This window comes from Lissotriton helveticus, chromosome 6 (genome assembly GCF_964261635.1).
Source record: "Lissotriton helveticus chromosome 6, aLisHel1.1, whole genome shotgun sequence".
Classification (NCBI taxonomy): domain Eukaryota; kingdom Metazoa; phylum Chordata; class Amphibia; order Caudata; family Salamandridae; genus Lissotriton; species Lissotriton helveticus.
The window spans coordinates 171,879,809-171,903,494 of record NC_136067.1 but is presented as its reverse complement, the minus strand read 5'-3'; the positions used below and the strand labels follow the sequence as shown (position 1 = coordinate 171,903,494).

The 23,686-nt window shown below is 45.0% G+C and overlaps 1 protein-coding gene across 4 annotated transcripts in view; it reads right to left on the bottom strand.

The window, feature by feature from the left end:
* The window catches only part of GATA4 (GATA binding protein 4), a 152,380-nt gene that overhangs the window by 22,172 nt on the left and 106,522 nt on the right, over positions 1-23,686 (bottom strand). For all 4 annotated transcript variants that reach the window (XM_078647575.1, XM_078647578.1, XM_078647574.1 and 1 more), the window contains exon 3: positions 7,055-7,221. In XM_078647575.1, the coding sequence (XP_078503701.1) occupies positions 7,055-7,221 (167 nt within the window). The remainder of the gene's footprint in view (positions 1-7,054; positions 7,222-23,686) is intronic.

Below are 23,686 nucleotides of genomic sequence, written 5' to 3'. Positions count from 1 at the left end.
CACCAGTCCTAGATCCTCTGCGGTGTTGCAGCTGAGCAATGTGCCTTTTTTCCCTTCGGTTATGTGGAACCGGGCTTCCGTCGTGTACTCACCATTGCGAATGGTGGTGCTGATGACGCCACGTAGCGGCATGGGTTCTGTGCCCCCATAGGTGTATATCCGGGCGCTCGACGGGTTCAGGGTAGGTTTAGGCGACATTTGGTCGTATTGGTCAGAGTCCATGACGTTCACGGAGGCACCCGTGTCAATAAGTGCTCTGATTTCGGAGCCGTCCACGGAGATTGTGCACATGGGCAGCGGCCTTTTCCGGGTGGCAATCCTGCTGACGTAGGATATCACATATATCTCATCGTCCTCCTCGTCTTCGTAGTACGGCTTCCGACCCTGGGCCTGCGTGTCTGGAGGCGGGCGCTCTTGCTCTAGCGATAGCTGTCTCACTTTGGGCGTCGCCGACCGAGGCCCGTATCCGCCTCGCGATCTCTGTGCATTGGGCCTGTATCTTCCTCCTTGGCATACGGCGGCAAAATGATTGAGTCTGCCGCACTTTGAGCACGTCTTTCCTTTTGCATTGCACACGGCGGTCGGTGCGTGGTCTCCCCCACAGTATGCACACTGAGCGTCTCGTGGTTGCCACTGTCGTGGTCTTCCACTCGTCGGTCTTCTCTGTTTTGCGTCAACTGTTTCCTCCTTGATGGGCGCCATTTTGGGTACGGCCTGCGGAGCTATGGGGGAACGAAGCGCCAGCTCCATTTCGTCTGCTCTGGAGTCCGACAGTTCGTGGGAGCGCGCGAGGACAAGAATGGCGTCCAAAGTGATTCCCGGTTGCCTGAGGATGAGCTTTCGGAGTAGTTTCGACTTGCAACCCACGATGATCTGGTCTCTGATTTCCTCACGCGGGTCGGCGAATGGGCAGCTGCTGGCCAGCCGGCGCAGCCTCGCATAATACATGTCCACCGACTCGGCATCAGTTTGCCATGCCCTTTTAAATTAAAATTTTTCATAGTCGGTGTTCACTTGGGGGTCAAAATGCGCGTTTAGCGCGGCCACCGCCGCATCATAGTCGTCGTCTTCACCTGTGTTTGGGAGAGACTCGAAGAGGTCATAAATTTCTGGGCCCCCATACAGTATCAGGAGCGACCTTTTCACTGTGTCGTCCGTTTCTCGGGTCCCTTTGAAGTACAAGTTCAGACGTCCCAGCCACGCTTTCCAACGCGGCGCCGCAGTGGCGGGGTCCGCCGTTTCTCTAAATGGTGGAATGGGGGATACGCCCGTGTGAGCATGAGTAACGACGTGCGTGTCGGCGTCGCGGCGTTGAGGTGGGCCTGCGGGACCTGGTTGAGCGGCGTTGTTGACTGGCGCTGCAGTCGCGCCTCCGGTGGCGGTATCAGTCATGCTGACGTTCCTTTTTCTACCTTCACCCCTTCCTGGCCTTGAACGTGGTCTCTGGTTCGTGAGAAGGGTGTAGCCAAAGCAGGCAGCTGGCGCACTAAGGAAACTGAGGAAGCAGTCAGTGTCCTATGGGGACATCATGCCCAGTTGATTTTGCCAATGCTTTATGAGTCCTGCTCTGACATGCCTATAAACGTCCCTTTTAATCTTTCTCTTTTCACTTTTCAAATGCTGCAGAGAGAGAGGCCAGGAGCATCCACACAGCAGGGCCGCGCTGAAGGGGACAGACGGCGCTGGAGGGCGCAGGGCAGAGCGAGCGGTGGAGGCTCCACGTGTCCTGAGCCCCGGGGATGACGTGCAGCGTCTCCCCTCTTCACCCCTCCCCCACCGGGGCAGTGCACTCAAGGTGGAGCGCGCGCACACGTGCGCAACACGCCGGGGAAGAACGGGCCCCTCAGGCAGTAGCACGCGCTGCGCGGGGGGGCCACAGCGGGGCCGCAGGGGCAGCACACTCACCGGCACCACGATGATGGGCAGATACAGCCCCCGCCGGCTGAACGCGCTCCGCAGCGGGAGACGCGTGGGCGGGAGCCGACAGTGAGCCAAGGCAGCAGGCCGGCGGACGGGCTCCGCGGCCGGGGACGTCAGCGGCAGCTTCAGCCGCGGAAGGCAGCAGGTAGGGAGCGGACGGCTCCAGCAGAGGCGGGGCACGCGGGGCGCGGTACCGGCCTCGTCGCCAATGTGGTGGGCGAGGTCAGGGCCTCGCACGCAGTGAATATAGACAATAATCAGACACATACACTATAGTAGGAGGTGTGCCGGAGAGACCCCGAGCGGTCTTCCGCGCTTTATTATATACCTCGGGGCGGGCCCGTCCCGAGGGTGGGTGAGTGCGTGTGTGTGTGTATCGATACATTGTTGTTAAGAGGCCGGGTGGCTCTCTACAGGTCCCTGCATGTTTAGCACAGGCCATCGGAATTTCATGCAAAATGTGAATCTCTGCACACCCCACATGTACAGGCCTAAGGCACGTATTGAAAAGTGCCTGCGACTGGCCTGAACAGACAAAATCACAAAGCAAATGTATTTTTTATTTAATGCACCCATTTGTTGAAGTGTTTTTAAAGCTGGACTCATTGCAGGATATCTCTGTCAGCACCAGTGGCGGCTGACAACATTAAAATATGGTGAGTGCTATGCCCGAAAAACTCACCATATATGTTACACTCGCTGGCCCGTTTCAGGTGAAATTGCGGCAAGACAATGGGGAATCATCACATTTTGATTGACTACAGCTCCTCTGCAGCAGGTGGCGACGGGCAGCTGTTCCTCGGGGGGGTCCTGGTGACTGAAGCAGGAAAGGGAAGGACTTCCCTCCTTGTGCAGCGTGAATCCAACCAATCCTGGAGCTGCAGCACAGCTCTAGGATTGGCTGGAGCAGCCTAACCCAGCGCTTATTTTGAGGCTGGTGGCCTGCAGCTGCAATCCCTCGGCTGTTTTACAGTGTCAGGATTGCTGGCTCTGAATTGCCCATGTCTGATTGGCCTACTGTAGCTAGCCGGCCAATCCGACATGCGCACTGGCAGGCTGCAGTAATAGTGAAATTGTAGGAATCACTTAGCGAGCCCCCTGCCCTGTTGCACTAACAGCGCGAGCCTGGAAAAAATTATAATGGTATTTATTACCATTTTATTAATGTGTGTTTACCTGCTGCACTTGCATACTTGCATACGGGAGTCAAAGTATCAGTTGTGTGGGTGGAGTCAGAGTATCAGTTGTGGGGGTGGAGTTAGAGCATCAGTTGTGTAGGTGGAGTCAGAATCCGTTGTGTGGGTGGAGTCAGAGTATCAGTTGTATGGGGAAGTCAGAGTATCAGTTGTGTGGGTGGAGTTAGAGTATCAGTTGTGTAGGTGGAGTCAGAATCCGTTGTGTGGGTGGAGTCAGAGTATCAGTTGTGTGGGTGGAGTTAGAGTATCAGTTGTGTAGGTGGAGTCAGAATCCGTTGTGTGGGTGGAGTCAGAGTATCAGTTGTGTGGGTGGAGTTAGAGCATCAGTTGTATGGGGGAGTCAGAGTATCAGTTGTATGGGGGAGTCAGAGTATCAGTTGTATGGGGGAGTCAGAGTATCAGTTGTGTGGGTGGAGTCAGAGTATCAGATGTATGGGTAGAGTCAGAGTATCCTTTGTGTGGGTGAAGTCCGAGTATCAGTTGTATGGGGGAATCAGAGTATCAGTTGTAAGGGTGGAGTCAGAGTATCAGTTGTGTGGGTGGAGTCAGAGTATGTGTTGTGTGGGTGGAGTCAAGGTATCCGTGGTGTGGGTGGAGTCAGAGTATCAGTTGTATGGGGGAGTCAGAGTATCAGTTGTATGGGGGAGTCAGAGTATCAGTTGTGTGGGAGGAGTCAGGGGTATCAAATGTGTGGGTAGAGTCAGAGTATCGTTTGTGTGGGTGAAGTCCGAGTATCAGTTGTATGGGGGAGTCAGAATATCAGTTGTAAGGGTGGAGTCAGAGTATCAGTTGTGTGGGTGGAGTCAGAGTATGCGTTGTGTGGGTGGAGTCAGAGTATCAGTTGTAAGGGTGGAGTCAGAGTATCTGTTTAGAATCCAGGCTGCAGCCACTTACTGACGAGTCGGCCACTAATTAACAGGAGAAGGACCCTGTAATAAAGTATAATGGTAGTCACGAGGTAAATCCAAGTAGAGGTTTATTTATAAAGTTACAGGATCATAGTCGTTGGTTACAAGCAGAATGATGGTTGGTTCAAGATGAATTCAAGTTAGTTCATGGCCCCATCAGGAGCTGCATCTTCATAGCTCAGCCCACTCACACCAACAGTCACTCTTCCAGTCCACTAGGCATACCAACATTCCACACTGTCATCAGACATTCTAAGGTTCCATACATACACACAAGCATACTGGCTGAGCAGCTGTAAATGCAAGCACAACAGGCCCTACTAACAGTTTCAGTACTAACATGTAGCCACAATTCCTAATTATTAAATACAATTAGTTTGGTATCCTCATTAGCTACAATGTAAACATCTGGAGCAAACTGAGTGCATACATTTATAGGTCTTTTACTGAACTATTTTGCTGATCCATATATTTTGGAAAAGGCTTCTATGTCAGTGGATGAGGTCCTATTAGAAAAATGTTTTTAAAACTCTTTAGTCAGCCAATTTTAGCGGTGATGTAATAAACTCCATTACGTGACATATCTCTCGGTGTTGTTGAAGTTGTTTATTTGTTCTCTTTCCCTCTGGCTGGTTGAGCCATGCTATGGGAAAGCCTGATCTGGTTTTGATAAATATAACTAAACTCGGGTTGAATCGAGATTAAGAAAAATTACAAACTAACTGGGCCTGTTCATGTGTACGTCATTGTTTTATGGCAATGCATACTTACGTTATTGCTATTAATAATCAAGTGTGACTCCAGGAAGTCGCGAGGTGGTCAAGTGACATGCCAAGGATCACACTACTCTACTGGGGCGCTGTGAGTTTTTTTTTTTTACAGTGATCTACTGTACGTCCAATTCCTAGGCAGATGAGCAATTTACTACTACGCCTTCTCTAAATACATGTACTTGGTGATAAATTAGCTATTGCTGGGTTTGTGACCAGTGGATGAACTCAGTGCTTGAGATTACAGGAACTCAGCTGTCCTGCATCTTCTTTAATGCCCTCACATGGTGGGTGGGTGCACAGCATTGGAGCTTCTGTCCCTTACATGTTACCACCAGTCACAGTGTTAAACAACTGACGAGGCTGTAATTCCCACATCCTATCATAAGTGTGATCCCTTCTGCAGCTGCTGCCAAATCTAACTTAGACATCGCACCACTGACAACTGTGCTATGCAGATCTCACTCACACTGGTAAAGTCTCACAACTGCAAGACAGAAGTGATGAAATGGTCAGGTATTGCAACAAAACCTCTTAGGCAACTCTGATGTCATGGTTTAGGTCACTATAATGGTAAGATGGAATTGGACAGTAGAGGTGATATATAGAAAATCTGGTCCTCCTGGTAGGAAGGGTCATCATAGTGTGAAGGGGTTGTAAAACCACAATGCACTGTAGGGATCTGTGAGGAAGCCATGGAGTACCAGTGTAGATCTGTACACCTTGCAGTGAAGGAGGGACTTAGGAGTCAGAAATAAAGAAGACCAGCAAGAAAGTGAAGATAGGTGAAAAAATATCCAGCATTTGGCAACCTAGAGCAGCACTCTCCAGACTGCCCATGGCAATCTAGATGAAGAACAAGGCCCGAATAAAATGAGAACAGAACTAGGCCCTGAGAGCAGCATTCTCGGAAATGAGGGTCGAGGGCAATCATGCCCCTGTGTAATTTTGGAGACGATTGGTTAGGGTTCCAGCAAGGAATGCCCATTGCAACCCTATTCCACTAAAGCTAATAGAAGGGCAACCCCCAGTGCCCCTACATGCAGAGCCAGATGAACATGATGCTGAGTGACCATGGCAGCGGCCAAGAAATATATCATAGTTGTTTCAGTCGAGTAGAGAGATCATATAGGTTGACGTTATTGGAGATTCTAGTCAACGTGAGAGAGCTGTCACTCTAACGACGATTTAAAATCATGCTGATGCATCCTGGGCATGGCTGAATCTCTAGAGGGGAGCGACAAGCCTCTCTGGAGCCAAAACTGGCACTTGCGTATGCGCAACTCATCTAAGGTACAATTACATCCTTGAGTTCTGGACTGGAACTTTTACCTGGTTCTATACTTTTAAACCCTATATTTGACATGCCTGAAGGTCCATCCGTCCTTGATTCCTAGATCTCTTGCTACTTTCAAGAGCAATGAAATATAAACTTGAAGATGTACAAGTGATGCTCCGGTCTGTCTCTTTTACTGTAGTTTCAATTATCCAACAAGTAATGGTTGCAGGGGACACCCACGTAATGCGGACAGACCGTGAGAAGGCATAGGCAGATGAGGATAGAGGCACAATGGTGCAGTTACAATAAACAAAAATGAAAAGAGGGCAGAGGGAGGCACCTTGGAGGAGTGGGATGAAGCGTAAATCAGAACAGGAGGTTTGTGTACCCAAAAAACAGCGGAAGAACAGGGGGCGCACAAGGAAGATGTGCCACAAGGATCCAGTACATGGTCTGATCCAGGACGTGGTTTACCTCTAGGATCCCACAAACTTCCTTGTCTGCCTTTAATTCACTATTTTAGAGAAGAATGTAGGGATTCTACTTGGAAATATCACAAGGTTCCATTTGAAGGATACGGTTCTCCCCACCTCATCTGCTGCCTGAAATCTTTTGGTATTTCAAAATCTGCATCTCTAATTTGGGAAGATCCCTCTAGATCAATAATATGATCTGACACAGCAATTGCCCTTGGTTTAACCCTCACATACACTTATGCAACTTTTGTCTTATACCTCAGTTCACTCCCAAGACCCTTCTAGAGGACATGTTGATCAGGATTTTAAAAAAACAGGATCATCGATGAATGCCTTACATTGCTTTTTTATGGAGAGGACTCCTATCTCTTTGTCTTTAAAGTCTTTTTACTAAATCAATTAATGCAATGATGCTATATTTTGACCTTTTACCCTCAATTGAAGAGAGAAAAGAGGAATGATTAACCCAAGAGCCCAGTAGAGTCATGCAGCAGGTCAGTCTCACCAGCCTTCGTTGGGGCTTGATCAGTGGGCGGTTGATGCCGTTCATCTTGTGGTAGAGTCCGCAGGCGTTGCACAGGTAGTGGCCCGTGCCGTCTCTCCTCCATAGCGGCGTCGACATGGCGCCGCAGTTGACACATTCTCGACCCTCTGCGAAATCATCATAAAACTCTGCAGAAAAGGAGAGAAAATCATTAGGAGTCATAGAAGGCTTGAGAAGTTCAACCTAGAAACCTGTAAAAGGCATGTGAAGTTGTAGCCTGTAATCTCTAAAAACACTGAAGTAAGCCAGTTATGGTGAGCAACACAACCTAAACCCCTCTCAATGCAGAGCGTATAACCTCAAAAATGATGTCACAGATGACATCACAAATATCCTCCTTGAGGATTTCAAAGCCATGACCCAGAGTTGTTTTAAGGCATGGGCAAATTGGGTGCTGGCCCAGGGCCCCCGTTTTTCAGGGGCCCCCTTATAGAGCCAGCTCTGTTCTGCAGAGGCTGTCCTGATGACCTTGAATAATTCTTTAACAAATTGTTTTAAATATTGTTTTCCTTTAATTTATTTTTAATGTAGGTGATCAGTGGAAGACCATCACAGACACGTTGCATGTTGCGTTGATGTTTCCTGCAACATCCATAAAAATGTATCCTTTAGAACAAAACAGGGCCTCGTGTAGAGAAAATGGGAGAGGGTCACAGATATTATTTGCAATATTACTGAGCTGCTGCTGTTACAATATTGAAAACCCACATCACTATCCCTAAATATTAGATGTAAACAGATTTAGAATATGCACTGTCAGTGACCTAGCCAAGGAGGGTACTAAAGAACTGAAAATGGATCATAAATTCAAAGCTGTTCCAAACAGAGGCCCCAAAATATGTTTGTCCCCAGGCCCCCAAAATCCTTACGATGTCCCTGCCATGGCCACCTCTCAGTGCCTGGTGAGCAGAATTAAAGGCCCCGGAAAATGGTTGGAGGAGAAGAGGAGGTTCAGGGAAATGCCCAGTAACAGCTGTAAATGGCTGAAGCCACCCTCTCTGCCCAGCAGATAAGAAAAAGCCACTTGGGTACAGATGACGACTTTACCATGAACCTACTACCACAGACTCATTGCCTTCAGCGAGTGGGATGTTGGATGAATGGCGTGGAGATGGCAAGTGTACTGCGCTCCACAAAGTAATGGCAAAACCAAAAAAACACAAAAATCCCAAAAAAATGTACAGTTTCAGAAATGTTGGGCTTATGACGCACAACATAAAACCCACTGAAATATACCTCTGATGGTGAGCCACATAACTATGACTACTTGCCCGGTCTATTGGTAGTGACCTCACATGACATCACAACAGTCGCGGCATGACTCGCGGGTGAGGGGGTAATTAAACATTTTTTTTTAATTACCTTTGCCTCTGGTCCCACGTCGTGTCTCCTCTCTCTGCTCCTCACAGAAAGCAGGCAGACTCACTTTCCTCCCCTAAGCCAATCACAACGCTGCAATGGCAGCGTTGTGATTGGCTGATATGCAGACTATGGGCGTCTGTGGGGAGCGTCTATGGGAAACCCGTTTTCTCCATGCCGGCTGCATGCAGCCTACATGGAGAAAACGGGAGAGTGCGTATGACCGGTTTGGTCGGACCTGGGGCCGACCAAACAGTCAGTGCCCATAACAGTGGGCAAGCCACTCCTCCCCTGCCTGGGGCAGGACCGCCCACCTACCCGCCCCCAACCAAACCCTTTCATAATACCATTTTATGTTTCTGCTTCTCGCACAGCGAGAAACAGTGGGGCGACGCTCCTCCGCCCACGTGGAGGAGCCGCCCCTGCATCACAAATGATATAATAGCTGAAATCATTAGAACGTCACATATGATGTAACCAGTTAAATTACACATAATTAATCCAAGTCGTAAGATTCTGCTGTGACATACTCTTGAATTCTAATATACAACACAAGGGGCAGTTGTGCCACTGGGCTTTACTGGGAGTCCACGCTATAATGTAATAAGTAGGACATTGTCTGCTCTACAGTTGATATGAGAATAGTTCACAGTTATTACACACAGTGGAAAGGCTGTAATGTTACAACACTATTTATAGGAGTATAATCATCATTCAGAATGATAAGACTGCTTGGTTAAAAAATTATACTGTGTAATATTTCAGTTAATTTTATTGCCCCAATTTAGGCCTAACAATAAGCTCAAAAACAAAAACATGAACAATTACTTTTACAATTAATAAATATACAATTATAAAATAGTTAAAAAATTCTTAAACACATCTTAAAAACTGATTAGGTGTTCAAGCGTCACCACCTACTACAGAAACCCCAAAAAAGCCTTGTCTCCTGACTCATTTTCACATATCTGTGCGAAGTGTACAATTTTCAGTCCTAAACCCGGGCATCACTGGTAACAGTTCTACAGCAATAACTGATTTCTTCCTAAGCTCCCAAGCTAGCCAGATGAAAGAAGCCACTGATTTGTGGCCTTAGAGTGGACAACTTGTCAGGGGTGATTCCTCCGTTAGAGAGGAGGAGCGTTGCCCCACTTAAAAATCTCCCAAAGATAAAAAATAAAATGGTAATCAATTACCATTTTATTTTTCATACCCCATCCCGAGCTGAGCGTCAGTACTTGGGCGTGGCTGCTGCTCAGTAACAGCAGCATGTCACTCCGCAGGGAGGATAGTGGGCTGGTTGTGCGCATCTCTTTTTGGCCAGGTGTCTTGCGACGGCCAGCCACACATGCGTACTTTAAACTTCTCAACCCAGCTGTCTTAAGACAGCTGTGTTGAGAGACAGTGCAGGCCTCCAGGGCGCTGTGGAGTACATAGTGAGGCCGCTCTCACCAATCCTGGCACTGCTCACATGCTGCATGTGAGCAACGCCAGGATTGAGCAAGGGAGTTTCAGCATCCGTTTGCAGTGACGGAGAGGTCCGGAGCGAGAATGTCACGTCAAGTCAGGCATGTTTTATTTATTTTAAAATATATATATTTCCCCTGCGTGCGTCCCCTCATCCCTGTAGATGCCAGCTGCCACTGCCACTTTTCTTACAGAATTCCACTTTCTTTAAGAGCTTGCATTAATTCTTTCAAAGCGCTACTTGGGCTGTCCCAAAAGAACCACAGCCAAGTGCCCCAAGCAGTTACTCCATCTAAATCATAGGTACTCACAAACATTTTCCCAAGGGCCATACAGCCAAAAAGTTTGGTATGTGGTGTGACTGAGGGCCCCATTGATGTCAGCACGGTGGCGTTTGGGGAGGGGTGGATGTGTAAGGTGGGCGAACTGCACACTTCTAAATCAGAAAACCTGAGATTAATCTTGGCTTGACTTGACCAAATTGTGTGATCCCATACAAGTGTGTTATTTCTCTTTTCATCCTTTGTTCTTCACTATCACATATATGATGACCTTGAACTACATGACTTCAGGATGTGCACTGCGCAAAACATTCTCAGGTGTTTGATTTAATAAAGTAAAATGTAGTCCACACGCCACACGGGCGGATCACCCCCCACTAACCCCTCTTGCCATACCACTGATCTCCAGCAACTTATTTTTATTTTTTGTAGAAACCAGGGTAGATTTATGTACAGAAGTACATTGCAGGGGGAGGGGAGGGGGGGGGGGGGGGGGGTAATAGTAGGTTCTTGCCAAAAATCACTTAGAAGTATGCCGCCCCTAACATACATTACTAATTAATGAATAAGACTTTACATGCAGCTTTCTCTAAAATTAAATAGTGTCATCAGGTTTTCCAATTAATTTGATTGACCTGGAAAACAGGTTCTGGCATTCCACCAGCAGCATCCCATAGCACTGCCTTAATGTCATGCAGCAGCAGTGCTCAGCTTGTAAAAAGCATAAGTGTCAGCCCCCTTGTCTGGAGGCGTCTGCAGCTCGCACCACCATAGCACCTGCCAGCGCTGCCAATGACGGTACCTACACAACTACTAACCAACACACTGCTACAACTGAGGCAATGCAGACTGTTAGGGGCCTCCTATGCACCGTTGTTGACAATTAAGTGCTGGTGCCAAGCACCAGAAATCACCTGCTCAAATTAAGCACTGTTCAGTTGTGCATAGGTTGGTATGGCAGGCACATTATATGTGCATTAAGGACATTTTGTGATATCTGCCAGAAGTATTTGAAGATATGTCCACCCTCAAAGAAAATGAAAACAGAATTTTGGTAAATAAAATATTTTTCATAAAATACAGCAGCACACATGAGGCTATTTAATATGTGCATTTACCTTTCTCAACATAATAATTGAATGACCAACCGATAATTGGTTTTGTTTCCCTATCTAAAACAACTTTAAGCAACCTAGTGACAGTCAGAGGTACTGCAGCCCTGACTCATAGTAACTGCAGGGACACCTAGTATTGGTCAGTGGTATTGCAAGCTTGCTTCTACATATAAAACAACTGTGTGGTGCTTCAACATTTTATCTCTACCCATTCTTTTTATACACATCTTGTTATGGAAGAGGTGTGGTGCCGCGGCCAGGGTGACTGACGTTGGAATCTGGGGATCACGGTTCGATCCCTGGCGCCGGGGTGACTGACGTTGGAATCTGGGGATCACGGTTCGATCTCTGGCGCCGGCAGCAGATTAGCCCAGCAGCATGTGACTCTGGGCAATAGCTTGCTTAATCTTCCCGACGGCCCCCAGCGCCTAGAGACCCTAACGGGTGATTGTGCGCTTTACAAATGTGGATTAATATTATTATTGCCATATCAACAAACCTGTATGTGTGCAAAGACGCCTACTAAAGGTCACTGTTACTACCGCCTTTTTCTCTGCATCACCTTTCTAAAAATATCTCTGCTGTCAGGACTGAAATAATAAACTCTGCATCGGGCTTATGATTACATAGCTATTCATAACTAGCTCAATTCAATGAAATTTTAGATCGCCGCGCTGTCCATTCAACTCAACTTAATTTCCTGGAATTTGCACTTTGTTTGTGATCTTAGTATAAGACCATAATATCCATTAACAAAAGTTTTGTCAGTGATTCATATCCCTGTAGGCACATCCAAATGTACTTGTTTATATTTTAAGTGAGTTTTTGACTGATGTTCACCCGGTCATTGGGGAAGATAAGGCTAAAGTACCTGGAACAGAGTAGAAATCACAATTTTACAAAAAAAGTTCATTTGTGCTTTGTTCTCTCGTAAAGCTGATGAAGACATGTTGAACATCCTTGAACACTCAGCCTCCGGTACAGAGCGGGCTGTCCCCCTCGCCGCAGCCTTCCAGCGGGGAGCATAAACAGAGCACAGGAGATAGAATGTGCCAGTGACAGGTCCCATTTCTCCATGTCACAACTTCATGTTGTACTAAAAATATACTCATAATAATGCTATGAATTAAGAGGCTCGCTATATCCACCCACCTTCTGCTGGTCTCGTTTGTTTGAACAGTTTTACAGCAGGCTTTGCTCATAGCTCATAGCCCTGATTGCAAATGTCTTGAGGTAGTGTCGCGAGATAGTATAAAAACATTTATTATAAAACAGCTGGACCATGTTCAAGTCTTCCTCTTTTAGGAAAATGTGCACCTCATTGTACTCAATGAGATGCACATTAAGGACACTTAAAGTGACAGCAACAAGAAGCTTTGGAAATAATCGCATGACACATTCGCCTTAGCATCAATGGAAAACGAATCTACAAGACTGAGGTAAAGAAAAAGCAATGTGTAGGGTGATGGATGAAAGGGGCATGGGGTACAAAAATATGCAGCATTGGTATTCGCTGACCTCACCATTCAGCAGTGCGGGCAGCAGACTCCAAAGAAAAACTTTGGCCCTTGCAGTCATTATTTTATTTCTATTTTTAAAAAATGTATTACGCGCTGCCTCTATTGGAATCTGGCCATTTAAGAAGAGGGCAAACTAGAGGCGTGTCTCTGCTTCACTGAGATCTTAGTCACTCTGCAAAAGTAAACAAGCATTTGCAATGCAGTAGGTGTCGCATTTAGGAAAGTTTGTGCTATTGACATTGTAAATGGCAATGCCTTTTATTTATGTGTTATTTTTAAAACAGATAAATAAAAGGCATTGTCATTTACAAATGCGTTGTAAATGCGTCCGATGCCCGTGCTATACATTTTTATTTTTACAGCATTAGGAGAGAGTGTGTCCCGCCTGCAACAGGAGGCAGGACAAAGCTATTTGAGACAATAGTGCTCGGAGGCTGTAATTAAAGCCTACTGTGTAACAACACATGTAAGAGGGGTGTCGCCATCGGAGGTTACAAAATGAGACAAGGCGGTACTAAGGAGGGACTACTAAGCCTATTGACCAATTAACAGCCACAGTTTACAGTGGACAATGACATAAGCCAATTAAAAATATGGACAGAGAGTGGGCAGAGCTTCAAGTCCATACCTGAATACAGCAGCACATGCTCTGCCCAGCCTCGACCAAAAAAAATGCAACACAATGTGGTTGGAATAAAATATAAAAAAACTCCCAAAAGTATCTATATGGTCAGGAAAATATGCCCAATAAAGCCTTTGCCTGTTGAAGAGGACAGAAGGAGCACATTAATACACAGCAAAGCACAGGATGTGCAGAAACCCTAAAATAGGAGATGGGAGTAGATTCTCATGTAGATGCAATAAAGAAAACTGGAAGGAGGGGTTAAAGATGAAGGCACGAAAGTGAAGTCAAAGGTGGGATCAACATGTTTACAAAGGTAAATGCAAAATAAAATTTAAAAACTAGAAAAACATACTTTGTAGTTTCAAGGTTATTCACATTCAATCTAAAAACCTTGGGCCTCATTTATGAAAAGTGATGCATCGCTGCGAGAAAACAGCGATGCGTCACTTTTCATTGTACCCTCCTTGCGACACCAATGATGTGTCATATTTACAGTATGACGCATCATGGTGCAAGGAGTTACAGATACATCAGTATTTCAGACGTATCTGTAGTCCCAAAAATGACGCATTACTGGAGTGTGTCACAAAAGTGAAGCAACTCAAGCAATGGGTCATTACAAATGGGCAAATCCCATGTGAAATGTGCCTCTGTCAGTCTTATGCCTGCCTTGAGGCAGGCGTAAGATATTGATGCATTTGCATCCTAGAAGTGGCGCAGTGAAATCTTATAGATTTCACTGCGTCACTTCCATGACCCTTTCTTGCGTCAGAACGCCCCCCGCATACATTATACCTGGCGCAGGTATAATGTGGCGCAGGGATTTACCAAGTGACGCATCTACCTAGATGCGTCACTTTGTAAATATGGTGCAATGAGGCAAATTTGTTACGCAGCTGGTGCGTCACAAAAAGTGACGCACTGGCGTCGTAAACGTGACGTGAGGGCTCATAAATAAGCCCCCTTGGGTCTAATTCACAAAGGTAACTCTATGGGCGGAAATGTCTGCACATGTAGAATTACACAGATGCCTAGGCCTAAATCTCTCCCAAAATGCAACTTACCAATGGCGTACGGAGATTTACTCTTAGTAGTAGAGGTATGTGTCCCCACACCCTTGCACAAAGGGGGTAGGGCACATAACTCTATTTATGACTATAAAGTTATGAATAGTAACTTTACATATGTGTTTTAGGCTTAACCCCATCAAATGTCATTCTATATAGCATCGGGGCAATCTCTGCCTCTGCTGTGTAAAACTATAAAGTGAAAATAATGGGAAAATAGCCATCACTAGAGAAACATTTATACACCTGACCAACATTACTGCTGGTAGGACATAAACAGAGCTCACGCCTGAACTCCACTCTCTTACACTTGCTGCAAGACATTATGGAGTCAGACACCTTCTACAATTGCGTTGTGAGTCATTGTGTTCGGGTCACACAAAGTGGTATAATGGGTCCTTCGGTGTGTATAGTTGTGTTAGATGGAGATGAGTGTGATTTTTATAATTCACCAAGAATTCGCATCCGTGTATGTGCATTTGTTATGTTTACAGTTTCATTACAAGTTTTGTATCCATGTATACAGTTAAGTGACTAATTTGTACATTCATTTTCTAGTTTTATTTTTTATTATGTTCTGCATTTGTGCAATGTGGTGTATATGGTTGTATTCAATATCTGAAGTTATATTCTTTTCTCTTATTTCTTTTTTGGTCTTTTCAGCCGTTGGTCTTTGTACTACTGGTGTTATTCTCTGCTTCCATTGGTTTCCATATGATCTCCTTGCAGTATATGTGAGTGGCCATGCGTGACGTGTGATTTACTTCAAGGCTTGGCTAAACGAGAGATGGGCCTGTTTGGGCTGTAGGAATATCAGAGTAGTTGTTGGTTTCTCTCTACTGAACTGCAAGTGAGTTACCCTTTGGTAGGTGTGTTTTCATATCTACAAGTGCCCATCTTTAAACCTCTCCTGAATGTTCCCTTTCCTCCTCCAACTTTGTAGTAGATATTCCCCATTTTCCAACCACTCCTTCTTGTTACTCCCACATTTACATCTTCCTAGTTCCCCACACTCAAGATTAACACAATAAGAGGGTAAGTGAATGTAGGAACTTAAAAAATATATTAACAATTCAGATGAAACTCTGGGCCCAGGGAGAGTTTCAGGACGCAGAGAGCGCAGTGGGAGGATGTCCTACAGGTGGAGCTGGGATCTTGTGGTGCTGATAATTATGATGCTGTCGTTTTTGGGTGGGAGGCAGCCAGGCTATGTGGGTATTCATTTGTGACTTGCCAGCTGTTTTTTTGTTGGTTGAAAATGCAAATAAAAATATTTTTAAAAAAACAAAAAGCAATTCAGATGAAACTGGACGAGATGCATTTTAAGGACTTCCTGAAAGATAGGTAAGGTAGGATTTGGATGCTGGCTTCACATCCTGCCAATATTGGCCTATTCTGACAGTTCTGTCCCATTCCTTCTTTGAGAAAACAGGAATTAATGAAAATACTTGCACAAGCAGTAACCTACTCAACAATATCCTCCAGGAACTCAGAACACAAAGGCCTGTGCACACCCTGCAGTCGCTTGGAGGCCAACAGCTTCCTTTTCATTGATTGGAGCATGAGGCCTGATAAGAGAGAGCGGTAAGGTAGCGTAAGGCAGGCGCCATCCTGAAGTCTTTGTGCTCCCCCTACGACATGGGTGCTCTGTTTTTTGTTCACCCTTTGGTTTTTCTTTCCTATCTCTACCTTTTCGTCTGACTGAGTACATATATATATATATATACTTGTATAGTGCCTGTGCCAAACTGATTACATCTAGGGGCTGGGTTCCTCTGTGGAGAGCGGGAAATCAAAAAGCCCAGTTGTTAGTGTCAGATATGCACAAAGAGATATTTCTGCAGCCCTCATAAAATCAAGAAGGATGGAGCTGTGAGGAGACATTTTGGCCGTTTTCTGTCCCTCAGTTTCATGACGGATGCGGGGTCACTTTTTAATAAAGTGTATAAAGCACCCAGTTGCTTCTCATGGCATGCATTGAAAGATCAGGGCCACTCCTTCGACAATCGTACGATCCTTCACCGGGAGCTTTTTTCCGGCTTCCCCTGTATGGTCACTTTGTTACAATCCATTACAAGAGACACAGCACCATTCTACACCCTTCAAAGTTTGTGCTCCTGGCTCTCTGGTATTAGTATTTTATTGTGAGTTGGTGGTTGCACGCACAGCCATCAGGATTTTGGCTTTAGCAGTGAAAGGTGGCTTGGCAAATACCAGAGCACACGGAGGGTCCGATTTAGAGTTCGGCGGAAGAGTCACTCCACCACAAACATGACAGATATCCCGTCCGCCGTATTACGATTGCATTATAACCTATGGCACTTGTAATACATCATTTTCAGTGCTTAATTTGTGCTGGTGGTTTGCGGTGCTTGGCACCGGCACTTAATTGTCACTCCGGCTCTAGAGGCAGTCAACCACATGGTGGCACTATCTTTTTAATTTTGTGATGAGCACAACAACCGTGTTCATTAAGTCGATATACATTAAGAATAAATCAAACCAGCTTCTCATGCCATATTAAGCTTTGTGTGGCCTGAAATAGTCTGAAATGTCACACTTGTAGGAGTGCGATGGTTAGGTGTTATGTTGCTACTGTCCATGGCAGCGCTGGCAGGGTATGGGTGGTTCAAGCTGCAGTCGCCTTCCGAGAAGTGCCCTGGCACTTAATGTTTTACAAATTATGCACTAGCAATGCTTGTGATTAAGGCTCCCTGTTTTCCGTTTTTACAAATTTTTATATGTAAATACAGACAGAAAACAAAGTCTTTTCTGTCTGCATTTATTTTTTAAAGTGGATAAATACAGAAAACGTTGCTTCTTTTATGTGACTCTCCATGCAGTCTTTCATGAATTGAAGGCCAGCAGCTGAGCAGAAAGACAGCACTGGAAATTAAAAAAACAGGATGGAATTTCTCTAAATAAAGGCATATGTCAATATACATTTATGGTATAATGCTAGTATTTACCAGTGGATGTATTCTTATGTAATATTTGACAGCTTAAATAGCTAAAACATGCCAGACATCAAAGTATGAGTGCCCGTTCATCAGTTAAATAGATATGGAAATGTACAGTTTTACAACTTCATTTATACGCAAAAAACACAAAATAAATATGGATAAATACAGATAAAATGCCCCAAAAATAAATATGGATAAATACAGATGGAATTAGACAAAAAATAAATACCATAAAATCGGGAGCCCTACTTGTGATGGAGTAACCTGTCTGCCGAACTGTGAGTCAGGCCGAGTCTGAAGGGAAGATAACTAGCCCAGCACAGACAAAACTAACCAGTTTCATCATTTCCAGGCAAACTCCGCTTTATAAAACAAGAGACACTTGTGTGCCCATTCTGTATCTTTTGCTAGTAAGTCACAAGCTGCCACCTTTTCAGGTCTAGTGCCTGACAACTCTATCTGTCAATGAAACGCTACACTCTGAAGCTTTCAATACTTTATATGCAATGTGTGTCTTTTCTATAGCAGGTGGCACATCTTGTGGTGGATTAGAAGCAACAAGGCAGGTTTAGACAACTGTTCCCTGTCACTTGTGAGCAATCACCCAGCCCCCAGGGGCAAAAGAGTGTTTACTGAGCACCAAAGTTAGTGGGGCCAACACTGGGGACCAGCCTGGCACAGGGGAGTGGGAGATGAAGTGTCCTTCTCGAGGCAAGAAAGCAACAGCAGTGATGAAGGGTGGGGGAGGATGTGGCCGAATGGCTAGAGCGGTCGACCTCAAAGCTAGGGAACCGGGTTCGAATCTCTATAAGGACGCTCAACAACCTGTGAATCTGGGCAAATCACAATCTACCTGTGCCTAGCAAAATGAATGTGTCCATCTGTAATGCAACTGGTGCTCATGTAAAGCATACCTTTGGGTCGAGTTTGCGCTATATAAAACTAAAAAGAAAAGCTTAACTCCTGAAACATCCCGATTATGCATATGTGGATTTTTCTGGGTAAAATGTCTTGATTGCACAAATTAAAACACAGGGCTGGGCCAGGGCCTTCAGGCTCCCGGGTCTTGGCACGCAGGGAGTGTTCCCTACGACCTTGAGTTCCTACAATGAATGTTTGTACTCTGATATCACACATGCCCGGAGAGCTGGGTAACCTTGACTTCTTTTCTCATTTTCACATTTTGTTCTACTTTTTGAACTGTTGCCTCACTTTTTGATACAGGAGAGTTTAGGCAGAATCTTAAGGGCTGCAATAAAAAGTCTTTGCAATGCACGTGCTTATAAAAGGTGCAAAATTCAGGGGGACTAAGAATTGACCAATGCTCCTTCAGTCATTTTACTATATTGTTTTCATTTTATTTGTGAACAGTATGTTAGGTGCATGCAGATAAATATTTTATTTTGTAATCTTATGAAATCTCACTTTTAACAGCGCCATTTTTGTCAACAACGTGCATGCTGTCATTCTGCATTATGCAGATTAGGGTTTACGCACTCATTAACTCCTAATGAGCTTCAGTATGAATTTGATGCCCTGGATGAGTGTGTGATACATATTCTATCGCGTGTGAATGTGATTTAAAACAAACTTATAGGGCTTGCATAAGAGTAGTCTCATCAGTTAAAGCAAACTACAGAATCTAACAAGCTACAGAATCTAAATATTCTGGATTCACTAATGCTGGTAATATTTCATAGGAATCCCGTTTTAGATGTGGCCTAGCGATAGATTTATGCACACAAAAAAATATCATAATAAAAATACATGCACTGCAGTTATTGGTTTTCTTCACTGCGATTATAGCATTTTGCTTGTGCACATTCATCTAAACGTATCCCACTTCAATGTCAGGACTGGTGGCACAAATATATGTAGTCCACCTTGACAGTAGCATTTTTACTTTTTATTCCTTATAATCTTTTAATGCCTTCTATATGTTAAAATAAAAAATAAAATAAAGAAGCATTTGTAATGCCAATTGGTCTGGAATTGGCTATCTCATTTTGGCTTTGTTAATGTTTGTTCTGTATTAGCATGGGCTTTGCTAAACAGTAATGTTGGAAAGCTGCTGGGCCTGGTCAATCAGAAACAAAACAGCGGCTAAAAGTGAATGAATTTTTGGGGGGTATCAGAAACCACCCATTGCCTGGCACTGAAGGGAACTACTTTGCGTGTGTGTTTGAATTGGTGAAATGCTGTTGTCTCACACTAAAGTTGCCAATGGCTGAAGGGGGATGACCTATTGCTTTTAACTCTAGTGGGTGGAAGAAAAATGTGCATGACACAATAAGAGACCAACAGTAAAATCAATAGATCTTGACAAGCGCCAAACCTAAAAAAAACTGATATGCCAAGGCCAGACCTACTGGCTTGTTAATATTAGCCTGACACAACATGCATTAACACGCTTGGTTCATGGAACATCATTGAGGTTTCCAGGTTTTCTATATTACAGTCCACAATGCTTACTCTGGAAAGAAAAGAGAATAATGTTGTTGAGCAGGTTCATAAAACCTACTTGTTTACTGAGTGATGCCAATTTTCAGTTCTTGAGACCTATCCCGCAGGGGCGTAGCTTCAAGGGGGGTAGTTGGGGCGTCACACCCCCTAATAAATGTGTTTTCTGATAAATAGTTGGGTACAACTGCTTCCACTTGGGTACAATGAGGTTTCTGACGAATTACACCAAGAATTTTTATATACACACAGACAAAAACGCACACACACTCCCTCCCTCTCTATTTTGGAAGTCCTCAAAAATGTTGGTTATTTTACAAAATATTGTATTTCTCTCACTTAGTACTACTTCCAAATCTGCATTCCCCTCCCATTACACTGTCCCTTAAGCCCCTCTCATGCACCCTGCTCGTTGTATAATGTATTTTAACATTATATACCTGCGTGATTGTTGGAGAATCTGAAGCTGCGGAACATTTTTGCAGCAATATCATTGCACAATATGTTCCAGTTATTTGACGACTAGCACATATACCTCTTAGCCATTTTGTCAAAACAACAAAAGAAAAAAATATTTAAAAAATATTTTGTGATTTTTAAAAAAATAACCAATTATGGTCAGTTTGTGAATTTTAAGGCCATCATACCATATTCTATTGTCCTTTATATTGTAGAATTCTGTGTTTCTTTCTATCTCTCTTGTTTAGGTCTCCAAGTGGGTGACGAGATGTGCCAAATCTTCTGATACATGGATGAGGAAGAGTGTTGTAGAGTTGTCATGTTGTGCTTAATGCCCAGAGAGTGTGTTACAAAGTTGGATCAACAGTGTTCAGCGTGCTCTACGCCAGTGAACATTGGCAGTGTATAGCAATCAGTTTCACCTGAGGTTGTCTGTGTCGCATTTTAAAGTGCTTTAATGACATTTGGCCCCATTTACACAGAAATTAGTACATATGCACCTGGAGGCTTTTGACCTCAACTGGTAGAGAATTATTCGGTTCGGAAATTCACATTTCTTTCTACTTTACTCCTAGAGACGTGCAGCTGTAACAGGTTTCCAGGCATACTCCTGCCAAACTTTTGGGAATTCAACCTTCGCTTATGGAGTGCCAGTGCAAATGCACTTGAGAACTGTTTTATTTTTTCCATGTTGAAAAAATGTCCTTCCCTTAGATAAACCCTTTTTAAAACCCTCACCAGTTCTGAGGGTGTTCACCTTCTCTTCCCTTCCAACCCTGGAAAAAGATTTACTCCTGCCCAAGTTAGCAGCATTTCGTACATTTTCTGGGGTGAGTAGGAGTGAGAGGCATGTTTGTGAGTATCCACATCTGTGTTAAGACTAATGGTTTCTGAAACTCATTCACCAACCAAATGTATAGATTTGCTCTCTTGAAAATCTTTGTGCAAAATGTTTTCATAGGCGTATAAACATCTTCGTTTGAAAAAATAACTTTTACAAGTATAAAACTATTTCTGAGAAATGCAAAACGAGTTTTTTGCACTCGAATTTTTTTTTATTTGTGTACGCATGATAAAATTGTGTTGGTGAATAGTTTTGAGAAATGGGCCTATGGTGTTTATATATGTAAAGTTCAAGTGTGTCACCTGGATGCCTTGAAAAGAAATAGCAGGTAACTGACAAAAAGGTACAATATTCATGATATACTTACATAAAGGAGCTATTGGCTCACATATCTTGCCCTTTAACCCATTAAAAGCAAAATAGTGATTTGGTTTATTGTCCAGCTATTTCTGAATATCAGTACAGAATATAACTGTCAAGTCATGCCCATGCAGAAGGACTAAAAATTAAAGTTGTCTAGAAGAGGGTTTAGTGGATCTGTAAACTGGAATAAAGATGACAATGTATGTTATGCAATACATTTGATTAGGGCTGTGCAAAGTTTTCATTATGTGTCAAAATCTTTTGCAGATCCAAATGATTGGCCTAGCCACAGTGCTTAATTTGAAAAAGAATAAGTGTCAGGGCCCTCGTCAGGTGTCCTCTGCAGCCTACACCACCCATTGCCCTTGCCTGCACCGCCAGTGACAGTACGGACACAACTACTAACCATCACACACTTACACGTGTGACTCTTCCAGGCCATCCAACACTATAACAATCACTTTGGTGGGATATATTAGTCATTATCAATGAATATTGAATTAATCAACACCTGTTGTGCTCATCTCTAAATTAGACAAACAGCACCACCATGTGTCAGACTGTCATAGGTGCCGGTGCTGAGCACTGGAAACCAGCAGCTCAAATTAAGCACTGGAGCATTTGGAATTTCCGGCGTCTATGCTTAGGTTTCGTTTTTTCATGCACGCCAGGAATATTTTCTTGTCAGTGCTACTAGGCGTTGCAAACGAATGTGCGGTTTCCTTGCAAGTTCACTTAAAAAAAAAAAAATCTCACAATTTTAAAACTGCAAGACTGACGGAAGTCATCTGCAGCGTTCCCCAAGGCTCCTCGCTCAGCCCCACCCTCTTCAACGTCTACATGAGCCCCCTTGCAGCAATCGCACGCCAACACAACCTGAACATCATCTCCTACGCCGATGACACCCAGCTGATCCTCTCCCTGACCAACGACCCCGCCACCGCCAGAACCAACCTACACGAAGGGATGAAAGACGTGGCCGAGTGGATGACGACCAGCCGCCTGAAACTGAACACAGACAAGATGGAAGTCCTCATCCTGGGCTCCTTACCCTCCGCCTGGGACGACTCCTGGTGGCCCCCCGCCCTGGGCAACGCACCCAAACCGACAGACCACGCACGCAACCTGGGCTTAATCCTGGACTCCTCCCTCTCCATGACCAGACAAGTCAACGCCACCTCCTCGTCCTGTTTCAACATCCTGCGCATGCTACGTAAGATCTTCCGGTGGATCCCCACCGAGACCAGGAAGACGGTCACCCAGGCCCTAGTCACCAGCCGACTGGACTACGGCAACGCCCTCTACGCCGGAACCACCGCCAAGCTCCAGAAGAGACTCCAGCGGATCCAGAACACCTCGGCGAGACTCATCCTCGACGTCCCCAGACGAAGCCACAGACACCTGAGAGACCTGCACTGGCTCCCGATCAACAAAAGAATCACCTTCCGGCTCCTCACCCACGCACACAAAGCCCTACACAACCAAGGCCCGACCTACCTCAACAGCCGCCTCAACTTCTACGCTCCCAAACGCCATCTCCGCACGACCAATCATGCCCTCGCCGCCGTCCCCCGCATCCGCATCCGCAGAGCGACAACAGGAGGAAGGTCCTTCTCCCACCTGGCCGCCAAGACTTGGAACTCCCTCCCGACCGACCTACGCCTGACCCAAGACCACCTCTCCTTCAGGAAGAAGCTCAAGACCTGGCTGTTCGAGCAGTAGCGGACCCCCCCCACAGCGCCTTGAGACCCTCCGGGTGAGTAGTGCGCGGTATAAATGCCTATGATTGATTGATTGATTGATTTGCAAACTTGTTTTTTCTCTCAACCACTCCTTATTTTTATCTGAAAATTCATATGTGGAAAACTGTCTGACCTTCGGGTAGTACGAATATTATTGGAAAGAATTAGGGGAAGCTTCAAGGCATTAACTTTGCAGCCTCGCACACTCCTGCATTTCATCCTTTACAATATAACTAAGAGCTGCTCTAACCTGAGTGGACAAGCAGAGCTCTCCAAAGAGTTGTGTTTACTCACTGTAACATTGAAGCAGGACATTCCTCCTGTACAG